This window comes from Lycorma delicatula, chromosome 8, assembly GCF_047948215.1.
Source record: "Lycorma delicatula isolate Av1 chromosome 8, ASM4794821v1, whole genome shotgun sequence".
Classification (NCBI taxonomy): domain Eukaryota; kingdom Metazoa; phylum Arthropoda; class Insecta; order Hemiptera; family Fulgoridae; genus Lycorma; species Lycorma delicatula.
In genome coordinates this window covers 84,561,456-84,576,494 of record NC_134462.1, presented here as the reverse complement: position 1 = coordinate 84,576,494, position 15,039 = coordinate 84,561,456, and the positions used below count along the sequence as shown (strand labels likewise).

Genomic DNA, 15,039 nt, shown 5'->3' with positions numbered 1-15,039 from the left:
TCACCTACTTCACTCATGTGCCAACTACTTTTCCAGATATTTCATTATTCATACATGTAACAAAATAATCCCTTCTTTGGAGAACTGACTAATTTAAGATGTATTTTCATAATTAATAAGAATGGACACACCTTTTACTTTTAAAAAGTATTGTTTGCAAGCTATTGATTTGTGGAACACTTTATCACAAATGCCATTTTGACATCAATATAAAGTGTGGATCACTAATTCACTTTAATTTTCAATAACCAATGAAATAAATCAATTTAAACAATAAATCACAGATTTAGAATTGGCAAGTACTTATTATTGCCTTTCAGTGGATATTTATGAATTATTAAATGTTAAAATATATAAACAAAAACAAGTATTGTTATAAACCTAAAATTGTATTACATTGCTGAATAATGAATTGAAATTAAGGTCCATAGATGTCAATTGTAATTTGCTACATGCATAGTAACTCAAACAACTACATTTGGTAGTATTAATGAGCAGGGAAAGAATTGAAACAATTGCATTTATGAGTAGCAGAACATGGTGCCTAGAAGCATATGATTAAACTCCTTTACAGCAGTTAAGGGGTTAAGTATATAATATTAAGTAGAAAAAAATGATTACAGTTTATTACATAAATCACAGTAGAAATAATCATTCATTTAGCTATTGTTTAATGTCAGGGAGTAGAAGCCTGATACTGCATTAATATTTCATTTACTTAATATCACAAAGAAGTGCAACACCTCTAAGTGTCCAGTGTCTTGGATTATTTTCAGTTTCAAAATCAATCGAACCTACATATTTCTGATCTGTCCTTTGAGGTTTTCTATAAATAGGACATTCATACAATTTAGGATCTTTACCAGCAGTTGTATTAATAGCATATATATAAATGACTGGCATTTGTTCATATAATACTTTAGGTCTACTTTCTATTAATTTCCCTGATCTTCTATCTAGACTTGCACCTTCCAAGAATAATCCGTATACATAAACACCTTCAGGTGGTGAATCACTTAATTCTTCCTTGCTGTGACGAGTTATCAAATTTTGTAGAACTACTGAATCAAGAGCCCAACCTTTGTGAGCTCTAGTCACTTCCTGTAGAACAGACAAAATTTTATTTTAGAAAAATCAAATTTGATTTTTATTCAAAATATAAACATCTACAAATGCAACAAAAAATAATAGAACATGCTGTGGATGAAATTTACAGTGTTGTAATACTCTTGATAAAAAATGAAGCATCTGATATTCTTATACACTTCCATTACTTGAAACAACAGGTAAAATTTAATTAATAAATAAATGTTTAATTCCTAAAATTGAATCCTGTAATTTTAATAGGCATTTATTAATATTATTATGCTTTTACGGCCAACGTGGGACCACTTAAGTCAATTTTAGTTGGATCTTTTCTGAGAAAAGCGTGTTATTTTACTCTTCCGAGCTGCCCAGTATTTCTTCATCCGTTCAGATCTTGCTTTCTTTTCTTCATCCGTAAACACCCTCTTCGTTGTATTTTGTCGTTTGTCTGTCTTTTGTTTAAATCTAATGCTTTTGTCTTTTAGCTTTGTAATTTTTCCAGTTTTATTCTGTAGGTCAGTCAGGGAAATTCCCAATTCTTTCATATCTTCTCTAATTTCTTTGATCCATCCTACTTCTAGCTTTTGGAACCAATAGGCATTTATAAATACATTCACATGTAAGTTTTTACATTTGTTTCTAGCTTAATCATGACTGAACTAACATGATATTTGGAATACTGAGAGTGACGGAATAATTTAATTGACCAAGTGATGTGAGGTCCTGTTTTAACTTGATCCTACAGCATGTCATCTGCTGCTTGTAAAACAGTTACAGCCAAACATGTTTTCTGATTTTTATGAAATTTTGTAGTAAGTTACCTTGGTATTAAGTGAAGCTATGTATGGGTAATGATTTTTCATAAGATTTCTCATCTAAAAATGGCAGGTACAAAGTGGTAGTAGTATAGCTCTAGCCATTATCATTTAAAAGATTATGGTTTAATGAGTAATCTCATCAAATATTGAACACTACCACCAATCTAAAGAATTATTTTTTCTACAAAATCTTTTAAAGTGAAATTCTCTAATTCTAATAGTTAGTTATTTGTACAGAAAATGAGTAACTAGTGAAGTTAGAAACAACGCACACACATAATTTTGTTGGATATTTAATTCTAAAGACTGAATATCTTCTTCTTTGGTTAACAGGCTGGTTGGCAGCAGCTCTCTACTCTTCTCACTTATCAGCCTTTCTTTTTAGCTCCCAGTAAGAATCACAGTTCAAACCATCCATTATCTATTTTATGAACTCTAACTGGGTTTTCCCCTACAATTTCTCCCTTCCATCTGTCCTTTTATCATTCTCTTAATCAGACCGTGGTGCCTAAGAATGTGTCCTATTAGCTGAGCTCTTCTTCTTTTTAATTGTTTCAAAAAGCTTCTCTCTTCATTAACTTCCTTAACTCTCTTTAAAAGAGTTAGCTTCGTTAACTCTCTTAAATACCTCCTCGTTTGACACTTTTTCCATCCAACTTATCTTCATCATCCTTCTGTAACACCATACTTCAAAACCCAAAAGTTTCCTCTTTTCCTCTCCTTCAACTGTCCATGACTTGCTCCCATACAATGCAATACTCCACCCAAATCTTCTCAGTAATTGTTTTTTCAATTCAAGGCTTATATTATTTGCTGTAAAAGGTTTTTCTTTTTGTTAAAGGCGTTCTTTGCCTGGTGAATTGTACTCACTATTTCTTTGTTGCTTCTTCCCTCAGCTGTTATTTTACTTACAAAATATTTAAACTCTTCTACTTCCTGAATAGTCTTGCTTCTCAGTTTTATTGATGTTCTATTCATCTTGTTCTTAATGCATACCAGTATTTTGGTTTTATGACTGTTAATACATAGGTGAAATTTTTCTTTCAGTACCCTATCCATAACAGTAAAAATTCATTTTAAGTCCTCTTTGCTTCCTGCAATTACAGGTATATTGTCTGCAAATCTTAATATGTCAACTCTTTCTCCCTGAATTTTTACACCTACACTCACTTTCTCTAACTCTATCGATGACCTCTTGTATACATGAATTGAACAAATATGGAGGCAATGTACAGCCCTGACACACCCCTTTTTTAATATTTGCTTCTTCTTTTTTGTTTCCACAGAAAATTATTCCCATTTCATTCTGATAAATACTAAATAATTCTTCATTCCCTGTAGCCACATATACCATATCGACTCAATAGATGGAACAACATGTTTCACTTTAGACTATCGAATACTTTTTCCAGGTCTACAAACAATATGAAAGTAGTTTTACCTTTCTTTAGTTGTTTCTCTAATAAAATGCCATGCCTGACTGGGATTCAAACCCGGGACCTCTGGATGAAAGGCCAAGATGATACCACTCATGCCTCAGAGGCCGGCAACAGTTAGAAACTTAATATTAATTAATCAAATTTTTTTATTCATTTTCTTCAGTATGAAGTGTCCTGAGAGTAAAAAATCTAAAACTTGGAAGGGGTTTGTTATGATTTAAAAAAATAATAATATTCTTGATTATTAGAAAAGTAATTTGAAAACAAATCTAAAATTACTAAAAAATACATACTTGTCTCATAGCTGTTAAAAATCCTTGAGGATTAAAAAATCCAGTCATCCAAAAGACATTAGGGCGTCCATTCTGAACCCAACGACGAAATTGAGCATCTCTTTCTAGTAATTCTGTGTACCAAAAACCTAATGTTGCTGATTCCCATGAAACCTAATTTAATAAAAAATTAAAAAAAAATTAATTATAAAAATTTTAATGACTACTTTATAGTTAATTTGAATTGTAGAAATACAGCATTAAAAGAAATTTTAAATGATCTTTGAGAATATACATGATTTCAAAATTAGAATAAAATAAATTATATTGAGTAATCAAAAAATTACAAAAAAAAATAAATATATCTAAAAATTACAAATTAGTGAAATATGTAGTTGAATAGAATTTTGAATATAATGATTAATTTATGTTAATGCAACTATCTGAAATAAAACTGTCACTTGATTCGTTATAACTAAGGACATTAGTCAAACAAACATCTAAACTGATTGTTATTTGGAATGCATTTGACTTATAAAGAAGATAAGCTAAGGTCTCTAATATATTTTCAAAACTGTATAAAATGAGAAAGATTCAAAGAAAATGTTTAAAAAACTATTCAATTTTTTTTAGGAAAGTAAATTCAATAACTCAATTTCTAATCATAAAAACAAAGAAAAAACATTATCTACAATGTAGGAACATAGTTAACACCTAAAAATTACTACTGTGTGCTGCCTCTAATTAAAGATAAAACAACTAAATTAATTAACAAAGATTCTTAGAAGATTAGATATGTAACTGTTATTAAAAATAATCTATATGATGAGAAAATGGAATGTTTTTAATACATAATTTAGGACAGCAGAGGATTTCATTGGGAGAGTATGAGATTGGAATATACGGGTTTGTATAAATGTTGGTAGGCTCAAAAATATTAAACTTCTTATATATAACAACAATTATAAAATAACAACATCAAAGCAGAGTAGCAAATCAGTTCTAAGAGTACATATCTGAAAAACGACTTATTACACAAATGTTGCATTGATTATCAAATAACCTTAGCCAAACAATCACAACCCTGAATGCTACAACCGCAATCATTGTATGGTTATTTAAAGACAGATTTTATGTGAAACAGATCACACCCTTGGTTAGAACCCAAAAACTTCTTCTCAAAATTTAACTAAGTTTATTTTTTTAATTACCTAATAATAAAAAAATACCTTTAGCCATTTATCTGGTATACGGGCATCATACATTGCATCTAAAGATGCTCTCAAATTTTGACTCATTACAATAGTTCCATCAATAGCCAGTTTTAGATCGCAAAGTGTTGATTGTACAGTTGATATTACCCTTTGTATTCTATCAATTTCTTGTCTTAAGAAAATATTCATGGGTAAAAGAGCCCCCATCCTGTGTAAAGCTTCCCTTACCTGGTAAAAAAATTAAAAAAAAAAACTATGAAATATATAAAACAATTTATAATTAAATTACATTAACAAAATAATATTGTGTAATAAAAATAGTATATAAAATTTATTGTGAAAAAAGTAAATTTATAAAAAAAATATGAAAATAACACTGTGTAATTAAATCATTGTGTGACATATTTTTGTGTTGTGACTTTATAATAGTGATTATTACATAAAAGAAGGTTAGGAAATACACAAATGACATCAGACAAAGATTTATTATTAAATAGACAATCTAATTTTTGATGAGTACATAGAATCACAAATAGCATTCAATACTTGTTGCTTTCATATGGATTCTTTGTGAAATTAGGGAGATCCTGTGACACAATATAATGCAGCATATAATCAACAAACATCCAATACCAGGATAAATATGTATCAAGTACCAGGATATTCCTAGATATGTATTACTTTCCAAGCCTTGATTGTAACATCATTATCACCAGCCTAGCAGCAATAGTGGTGACTAGCGGTTTAGTACAAGCACCTTCCAGTAGTACCAAACCTGATGCAAGCAGTGTCATCTTTTCCTTGGTATATTACATCTGAGGCAAATCATATTTCATCATAGACCATTCCATACAAGGTATAATACTGGTTCAAGAGATGCAAGAGCATTTAGTAATGCCATATTAAGAGAACCAGACTATTAATGTGCTTATCATGGCTTTCAGGTAATTTAATGACTAAATCCTCCTGTAGGACAGGCACTTAGCTCCAGATGGATCCCTGGTGAGGCATAACAGGCTATTTGAGGGCTAACCCACGGGGACTTGATGTTAAAGTCAATCCTTTTTTCTCTGTAAAAAGTGACTGCTAAACAGAATAACTACCTAAAAAAGTTTTGTGTGTGTGTGTGTGTGCATGTGTGAATTTATAATTATGTACATAAAATACTTAAAAATTTAAATACGCAGTTAGTTTCATAAATGTTAGACATGGTAAAATCCGATATTTGCTTATCTTAATATTCCAATAATAATAACAGAAATTATTAAAATAAATTTTTTGTATTAATACAAGCACTGAGAAATATAGCATCTTTTGTATAGCAATAAATACAACTTACTTCAAAACTGACATACTGCTTAGGAAGTTTTTCAAGCATATCTTCAGCTAGACTGTAAACAACAAATTCTCTAGTTTCACCTCCCTGACTCCCTCCTTCTTTGGGCTGTACACTTAAAATTGTATCTAAAATCCCTTTTGCTGTATTAATTTGGTAACTGAAATTAAAAAATAAATATAATAATTATTAAAAAAAACTTATTGTTTGAAAAAATCCACAAAATTAATATCTACTCACCAAAATCCTTTGCTGTATAACTTTACCTTTTCAGAAACTCCCATCTGCTAGGCTATCATAAAATATTTTGAAGTAACTCAACAAATCTATTCAAATAAAATTAATAAATAATACTGAAGATTATAATTTTTGTTTCCTAACATGCGATACATGATTTTAATCTGTTTTTTGATGTTGAAAACAAATATGAACCAGAATCTTTCTATCATCCACCATTTTTGAAAAATTTTTTAATTTTAACTAAAAGGATTTTTTTTCAATTTTCAACATAGAGTTAGCATTTTAAGCACCTATACTGTATTTTGTTAGCTCATTTTTATTGTTTAACTTTGTTAACATAATTTGTAAGCTATAAATAAACAATAAAAGACAAAGAATTAAATTATATCATAGTCACAAATTATATCATATCTAATACTGAAGAGTGAGCCTTAACGGACAAGATTAATCATGTCTATACAGGTTAAAACATGTAGCTGAAAACATAGCTGTATTGTTTGTATTAAGGATTGGATTTAGGTATGAATTAATTTTGTTCAGTCTTATTGTTGTCTTAAGTTTGTTAACAGTACAGTGTCACAATGCCTCAAAATTGTGTAAATGATGAGGATGCCTTTTTTTTTATATATGTGGTGAGTTTACTGTAAAATCAAATAGAAAAAGCATTATACCTTTAATTAAAAAAGCATATCATTTGTAAAATTCATATATTTGTAAAAAGCATATTCAGTGTAAAATTGGTGATCATCAGGATAAGACATGGGCTCCTCATATAGTACGCACTAATTGTTCTGAATATTTAAGAGGATGGCTGAAAGGTGCACGACAGGCTTTGCTCTTTGATGTACCTATGGTTTGGCGTGAACCAAAGGATCATGTAACTGATTGTTACTTTTGTCTAACAAGTGTGTCTGGAATTTCTAAAAAAATCTGAACATACTGTAAAATATCCTTTAATGCAATCTGCAATCAGGCCGGTACCTCACAGTGAAAATATTCCTGAGTCATCTATGAATGTATGTTTCAAAAGCAGCGACGAAGAATCAGGAAGTATTGAAGAAGATAAAAATGATTTTGATTTTGAATTACCTTCCAACAACTTCCAATAAGTCACAAGGTGAATTAAATAAATGACTTGGTTAGGGATTTAAATTTATCAAAAAATCTTAAATTTATCAAAATTTGAACTGTTAGGATCAAGACTGCAAGGTTGGAATTTACTTCAAAAAAATACAAAAATATCTGGTTTTTTTGAAGCTGAGAAAAAGAACTTTTTCAGTACTTTATAGATTAAAATAATTTGGTTTACTGCACAAATATTGATGAGCTTATGTTGCACTTAGGACAAGTTCATAAACCTGAGGACTGGCGACTTTTCATAGATTTGTCCAAGTATAGTTTAAAAGTGGTTCTACTACTCAACGGTAACAAACATCTTTCGATACCATTTGCTTTATGGTATTAATTTGAAAGAGACATACAATGTGATGAAAGACGTTCTTGAAAAAATAAGTTATAAAAAACATAGCTGGCACATACGTGATGATTTGAAAGTTATAACTATTTTGTTAGGCATGTAGTTAGGCAATACTAAGTACATGTGTTTTCTTTGCAAATGGGGCAGCCGAGCTAGGAATAAACATTATGTTATCAAAGAGTGAAAGAAACAAGGCAACTTAACTCCAAATAGGAAAAATAACATTCATGAGCTCTTAGCTGAACCCAAAAAAATATTTTTACCCTCTATCCATATCAAGGTAGGACTAATGAAAAATTTTGTAAAAGCAATGAAGATGGATAGTCCTGGATTTTTGTACTCAGCCAGAAATTTCCAGAATGTAAGTGAAGGAAAAATTAAAGAAGGAATATTTGTTGGTCCTCAAATAAGACAGTTGGTCAAAGATGATGTATTTAACTCGATGTTTAATTAATAATGTAGAAAGTGCAGCTTGGGCTTCATTTAAAGACATTTGCAAAAATTTTCTCAGCAAACAGAAATCTGACAATTACCACAATATTGTTAATCAACCTCTTAGTTCATACAGAGCTATAAGATGTAATATGTCTTTGAAAATACATTTCCTCCACTTAAATCTGGATTTTTTCCCGGACAACCTTGGAGAAGTAAGTGATGAATGTTTCCACAAAGACATTTTGCTGTTGGAAAGCTGCTATAAAGGGAAATGGAAATGGACTACTGCTAGCCGATTACTATTGGACATTAATTTGGGATCTGCCTGAGGCTATTATATAGCCTCAGGCAGAGGCTATAAATAGAAAAGCATCAGTGAAATCATTCTAACATAGGTATAGCCATGCAAAATTATAAATTTTACAGATTTTAACCATATTTTTCCTTAATTTTCTTTGAAGAGTAATTTATTCAAAACTAAGAGTGATAGAAAAATTGTATTTATAGATCTGTAACGTATGCAAAAAAGCAATTCAAGAAATGTTATCACTCTTAGAGAAACATTAAACAAATTTTTGTTTGTCTATTAGTGTAATTACAGGTTTACTTGAATTTGAATCTAGGACCATCAGTATGATTCTATTGACAGCTACCCTGTGATGCTAACTATTAAACTACAGGTTTAGTTCTATGATATGAAGTTAACAACAAAGTTGTAATAAGCATAAAATTAATAAATGAAGTAAGGTATAGTAAAATCTTACGTAATATCTGCATTTGCATGTAAGCCAAAGACTTCTGGTGTGTCAGTCGGTGGTAACTGATTAACATAGTCCAAGTAAGTCTGAAACGCAAACATAAGAAATTAATTTAACAGTGCTATAAGTGGCAACAATTTATCCACATTTGTCAACATTTTTAAAGGGGAGAAATAAAATGTAGTGCAGACCTCATTTATCATAAATAAGACGAACATCTTCTGATGCACCCTTCATATAATTATATAATAAAATCATTAATTATGAAATTAATAATTTTTTGTCCTCATTCATTCCTGTCAATGCTATCCTGAAATGACTATTCATAAAATATACACTGAACTTTATGGCTGTTCACCTTACTCACAAACAATTTGTTACATAAACACATTTAAAAAAAAATCATATAATGTTAACATACTTTAATAAACATTCTTACATAGTAGTAAACACTTTCAAAAAATTATTATGTTCTTACTCTATCACACACAAAATATGTAAGATAACACAACATATTCACAGGCAGTGAATAATTTGTACAGCTTATGAGAATTATTATTGAAATCAAAAATTAATTTAAAAAACACTAATTTAAATTTATTATTTTTTGTGACTGCAGTGGCTGAACCAAACACAGTGTTGCAGATTTACCCACAGAAAAAAACATAAATATGACATAACTTCAGAATCAATCTTTTCAAAACATCTCAAAGAGTAGTACACATATACAAAGATGTGAAGTGTGTTCAAAAATCAGAATTTGGCTTATAAAAACAAAAATACTTAACATATTTAAATCAGTTTCTTTTACCCTTTAAAGTAGGCCTCTTCTGATGTAACACACATCACAGTAATGTTTCCATTGTTGGAAATATTTTTCAAAATAATTTTTTTGTATATATGTCCTTCTGTCACACATCTTTTGATCTCTTCTTTGTCTTCAAATATCCTTCCTTTAAGTGAAATTTTAAGCTTATAAAAAGCCAAAATTCGCAGAGAGCCTTGTCTTGTAAGTAAGGAGTCTGCTAAATTTGCCAAGAATTTTTGGATAAACTGTGATGCATGGGCTGAAGTGTAGTTGTAATGAATTTTCATGAAAACATGAAGATCATGCTGACTTTTTTTTTTATTATCAAGGCATTGTTCAATATGAGTACGCTCCTCAAGGGCAGACCGTCAATAAAGAGTATTACATAACTTTTTTGTCAATATTTTAGAAACTGAATCATTATATTATGAATATGTTATATAATCTGTCATGGTGAGTTGTGAAAATGATTTTTATCACTTTTACAAGTAATTATTTTCAACTGATTTTAAGTATATGATATTTAATTTAAAAAATATATAAAAACAAAATAACTACTAGTACCTATAAAAAAATTAAAATTTTAATAATCCAAAATATTGGTTCTAAAGAATAGCTGAAATGGTGAAAATGATATAGATGTGCTTTATGGAACTGAACATTAAAAATTTCTGAGTACTTGGATGAACTGTTGTATGGTTCTATGCTTAGGGAAGAAGGAAACCATGCATTCCAATATGGAAACAAACTCACCTGACATGGAAAATTTGTAATTCTTGAAAATCATCATTTGCAAAGGGGCTTGATTTTAATTTAAAGATTCCTACATCATTTCCTACATGACAATTTGGTTATGGTTCTAACAGACACTATTACGTACACCTTTCCGCTGATGTTCACAAATGTTACAGAATTAAATAACAGAAGGGTTATTAAATAATTTACTAAAGAAGAACCAAAATGTTATTATATATAAGGATTGTTTATAAAAATAATTTTTAGAATTCAAGCAATCTTGAATACTAGATCGTGGATATCGGTGTTCTTTGGTGGTTGGGTTTCAATTAACCACACATCTCAGGTATGGTCGAACTGAGAATGTACAGGACTACACTTCATTCACACTCATTCATATCATCCTCATTCATCCTCTGAAGTATTATCTAAATGGTAGTTACCGGCTAAGGCTAAGGCTAAACAGGAAAAAGAATTCAAGCAATGTTCCCCCTACATCGAAATAAAGAAAAAATTACATCAATATATGTCTGGAAGGTTTAGTTACTGGATATCCACCATCTTGTATTTTTAACATAAAAATTGATTTCTCAGGAATTGTTGATCATATTGAGCTGAAATTTTATATACTGCTAGGATACCTAGAGCTTTATTTGTATAAAAATAATGAACCTGGTCTTTCAAACCATTTCAAAATGGTACTTCTGAGTTGAAACTTACATTTTAAATAAGAGTAATTAAACACATATTTAATCATATTTGGAAGTATTATTATTAAAATTGAAATTTGAAGTATACTGTCCAAAAGTAGAGTATTTAAGTTTTCATTTTTTTATTTGTCTCTCTAAGCCTCTTGGTTGGAAAGTTAAAGTAGTTTGAATACAATCGTTTTTATCCTAAAATATTGGTGTCCCTTAATTTTTTATACTAGTGTAGTAGAGGTATTTAATTTTAGTCTCAAATATCAGGAAAACATATATTTTAGATTTTTTTACTTCCTTGTATGAAGTAAAGGAAGTATTGTGATTACGAAAATTTTTGTTTCAGATTTCAACAAAAATATCCATTTTGACCACTCCTGAATCCATTTTGACTAGTTTTGGCGTGACATCTGTACATACGTATCTCGCATAACTCACAACGACTAGCCGTAGTATATTGAAATTTTGGATTCAGGACTGTTGTAACATCTAGTTGAGCACCTCACTTTTTGATTGTAATCGACTGAACCAAGTGTCCAAAAAACCCCAAAATTCAAAAAAATTGGATTTTGGGGTTTTTTTAGACACTTTGTTTTGCTTAATCCAAATTTTTTGGATTAAGCAAAAAATTCAATTTTTCTTAACTGCAGTAATAATCCCTCATTGAGAGATTTTCAATGATATATCATAAGTGGTACTTACTTTCATTGGTTCCAAAGTTATAGCGAAATGGGATTTTAATTAATGAAATATTTGGATCTAATGAATGGGAAGGTACATCGGTTCGAATCACACTTCATCTCCTTTTTTTTTTAATTTACATAAAATGATTTACTAATAATTATTAATAAATAATAAATCCCATGATTGTAAAAAAAAAATATAATATATAATAATAAAAAAAAATATATGAAAAAGAAAGTTATTAGTGAAATAAAATTTTATGTATTTTTAAAAATGTGTATTTGTAATTTAATAGGCATTATTACATTTGTGTATATGTAATAGATTTTATGAAACATCAGATTATTTAATGTTAAATGAAAATTATAATTTAGAATTGTATTATTTTTTGATTTTCCAGTTTAATTTCTGTTTAATTTTAATTTTCATAAAAGTTAACTACAGAGTGACTGAAAAATAGACCTTCACAAGAAAAAACATATACTAAGGCATACATGCCTGATCTTTAATAAATTGCAAAAAATTCTTATCTCATGGTTCATTACTCCTCTGATATTATTGGACAATATTCTCCCTAAGTCGGAGTTGATCATCATTTCATTTATTTATTTTTTGTTGTCAATCATTTAATTTCTCTTTGGTTTGATATAATTCTTCTGATTTCAATTTGTGTACATGTTCTCTAGTTTTCAAATTTTCTCTTTCTTTATATTCATCATCCTCTCTTAATATTTTTATTCTTTCCTTGGTCTTAACGTTTTCTTCCTTTTCATATTTATCATCTTCTCTTAATCTTTTTATTTAAAAAAATTTTTTCCCTTCATATTCATCTTCTTGTCGTTTTTTTGAGATATATTTCTTCATGTTATCTTTCTTTTTCCTGTATGATTGTTACTTTTTAATTTTTGATTATTCACCAAATAAAAACTGAATAAAACAAGGTCGAAATTAACATTTGTAATCAGTATACAAGAGTTCATTAAATGGAATAGTTTAATTATTATTAACTTTTATTTATACAACACACCAGAAATCTGAAACTTTTGTTAAGCAGCAACTCACGAAGATATGAATAATGCTGATCCAATATGAGTAATAAAGAGACTTTTACTTCATAATATTTCATGTAAGACTGTTGAATTAATAATTGTATAAATATTTGATGTTAATAAAAACTAATATTTCAGCAATTGTGTAACTGTTCACTTTATTAAAGTATTGGAGGTTTGTATTTCGCTTTTGAATGAAATAAATTTAAATGAAGTGCAACAAAAAAATGTGTATATGTAATTTAATAGGTGTACAAGGAAGTCATGTGGTATCCATATAAGAATTTTTTAATTTAGACTGACTTTAGCTACTTCAAAGATTTTTCCCATTTTCTTTGTCATAAAATGTTTTTCTAAATATAACATTTAAATAAACTATCAGTTGCAAAGATATTATCAATTAAAAAGTTTACCAGACTTTTGAGAAGACAGATTTTGAGATGGATTGAAAGATCAGGTTTATTATTTTTATACAGCTAAACCTCTAGATACCCTAACAGTACACAAAATTTCAGCTTGATATGATCAACCACTACAGAGAAATAAATTTTTGTGTTAAAAATACAAAATGGTGGGTAGCTGGTAACTAAGCTTTCCTGGATGTCTTGAATGTTGATATAAAATTTTTGCTTTACTTCAAAGTGGGAAACCATCTTCTAATTTTTGAAACGGATTTTATAAACACTCTCTATATGTATGTATGTATTGTATATAAATTTGTTTAAAGAAATATACTTGGTACAACATACCTGAAGATTTCTTGTTATTGGAACTTTATAACCTCTATAAAATTCAAATCCTGGCCTTAAAAGAACATCACAGAACCAAACCTAAAACAATATTACAAAATTATAATTTATATCAATAATAATATTAATTATTTTAGACTTATTTATACTTTTTTAAGTAAACATACATACATATATATATACACAAGGAACCACCACAAGCAACCACCTCTGAAGAATGTTATTATATGGTACAATCATTTCATTAAAACAGTTGTGTACCACTTAGGATACCCGGTCAGGATTGACCTTCAGTTTCTGAAGGGGCATCAAAGAGGTGCTGACCAGTAATTTACCATGACAAATTTGTTAGATATCTACATCTCAAAAGTGTGTGTGAAGTATATTAACCATCCTAAACATCTCCACTATTTCTCAATTTATTTATCTCATTTTTAGTGTCAATTTTCTAATATGATTACCCAGAATATTAAAAAAAAATATTCTATAATAAATGTCAGATATTTAAATACTAAATTAAAAAAAATCAACACTACTTATGTCTTATTTAAATAATTTAATGGTAAATGGTAGAACAAAATAAAATATTTACATCTCAAAAATAGATAAATTATTAATATACTTAATTGTACAGAATTTAGAAAATTAAATGTGATGGCTGTGAAAAAACTAAGGAAAAATTAATAGATCATTCAGAAGAAGATTTTCAGAGGATGCACAGGAATCTAAAAATAAATAGATAAATTTCAAAAATTGTTCAGCATCTTATTAAAAATGACCAGGTTTGGAAAATAATTTGAAAATTTTAGAAACATCTTATGGCAATAAAATTGCAGAGTATATGGGAAGTGTTACATTTATAAATTTAGCAAAAAAAAATTGATTAATGTCCAGAAAGTTTACTGACACAATAGCACAATAATACAACTGATATTTAATAATAGTAACTTGAGTATTGAATTTAATTCGTTTTTAATTTAATCATGATAAAAATTTTAATATTTTATTAAAACTGATAATAAATTCTATCTAAGCATAATTCAAATGTACTTGCAGTAATAATGGATGATCATAAATATTTTTACAGAGTGTTCAAAAAGTGATACAACATTATGGAAGAATGTTTCTTTGTTTTGTTGCAGGTTTAATTGAGGAAAAATGGGTTACAAAATGCAGCAGAGAATATGCATTGTCTCCTAATACATTAGATGTGCCAGTTATGTGCAGACCCAGAATGC

At 28.8% G+C, this 15,039-nt stretch overlaps 1 protein-coding gene across 1 annotated transcript in view; it reads right to left on the bottom strand.

The window, feature by feature from the left end:
- Positions 1 to 714: 714 nt before the first annotated feature.
- Positions 715 to 15,039, bottom strand: part of Dhc1 (dynein axonemal heavy chain 1) — a 224,683-nt gene continuing 210,358 nt past the window's right edge. The window contains exons 75-80 of the mRNA XM_075372596.1: positions 13,802 to 13,882; positions 9,082 to 9,161; positions 6,169 to 6,325; positions 4,845 to 5,057; positions 3,637 to 3,789; positions 715 to 1,101 (exon numbers count right to left, since the gene is read on the bottom strand). Of these exons, the coding sequence (XP_075228711.1) occupies positions 715 to 1,101; positions 3,637 to 3,789; positions 4,845 to 5,057; positions 6,169 to 6,325; positions 9,082 to 9,161; positions 13,802 to 13,882 (1,071 nt within the window). The remainder of the gene's footprint in view (positions 1,102 to 3,636; positions 3,790 to 4,844; positions 5,058 to 6,168; positions 6,326 to 9,081; positions 9,162 to 13,801; positions 13,883 to 15,039) is intronic.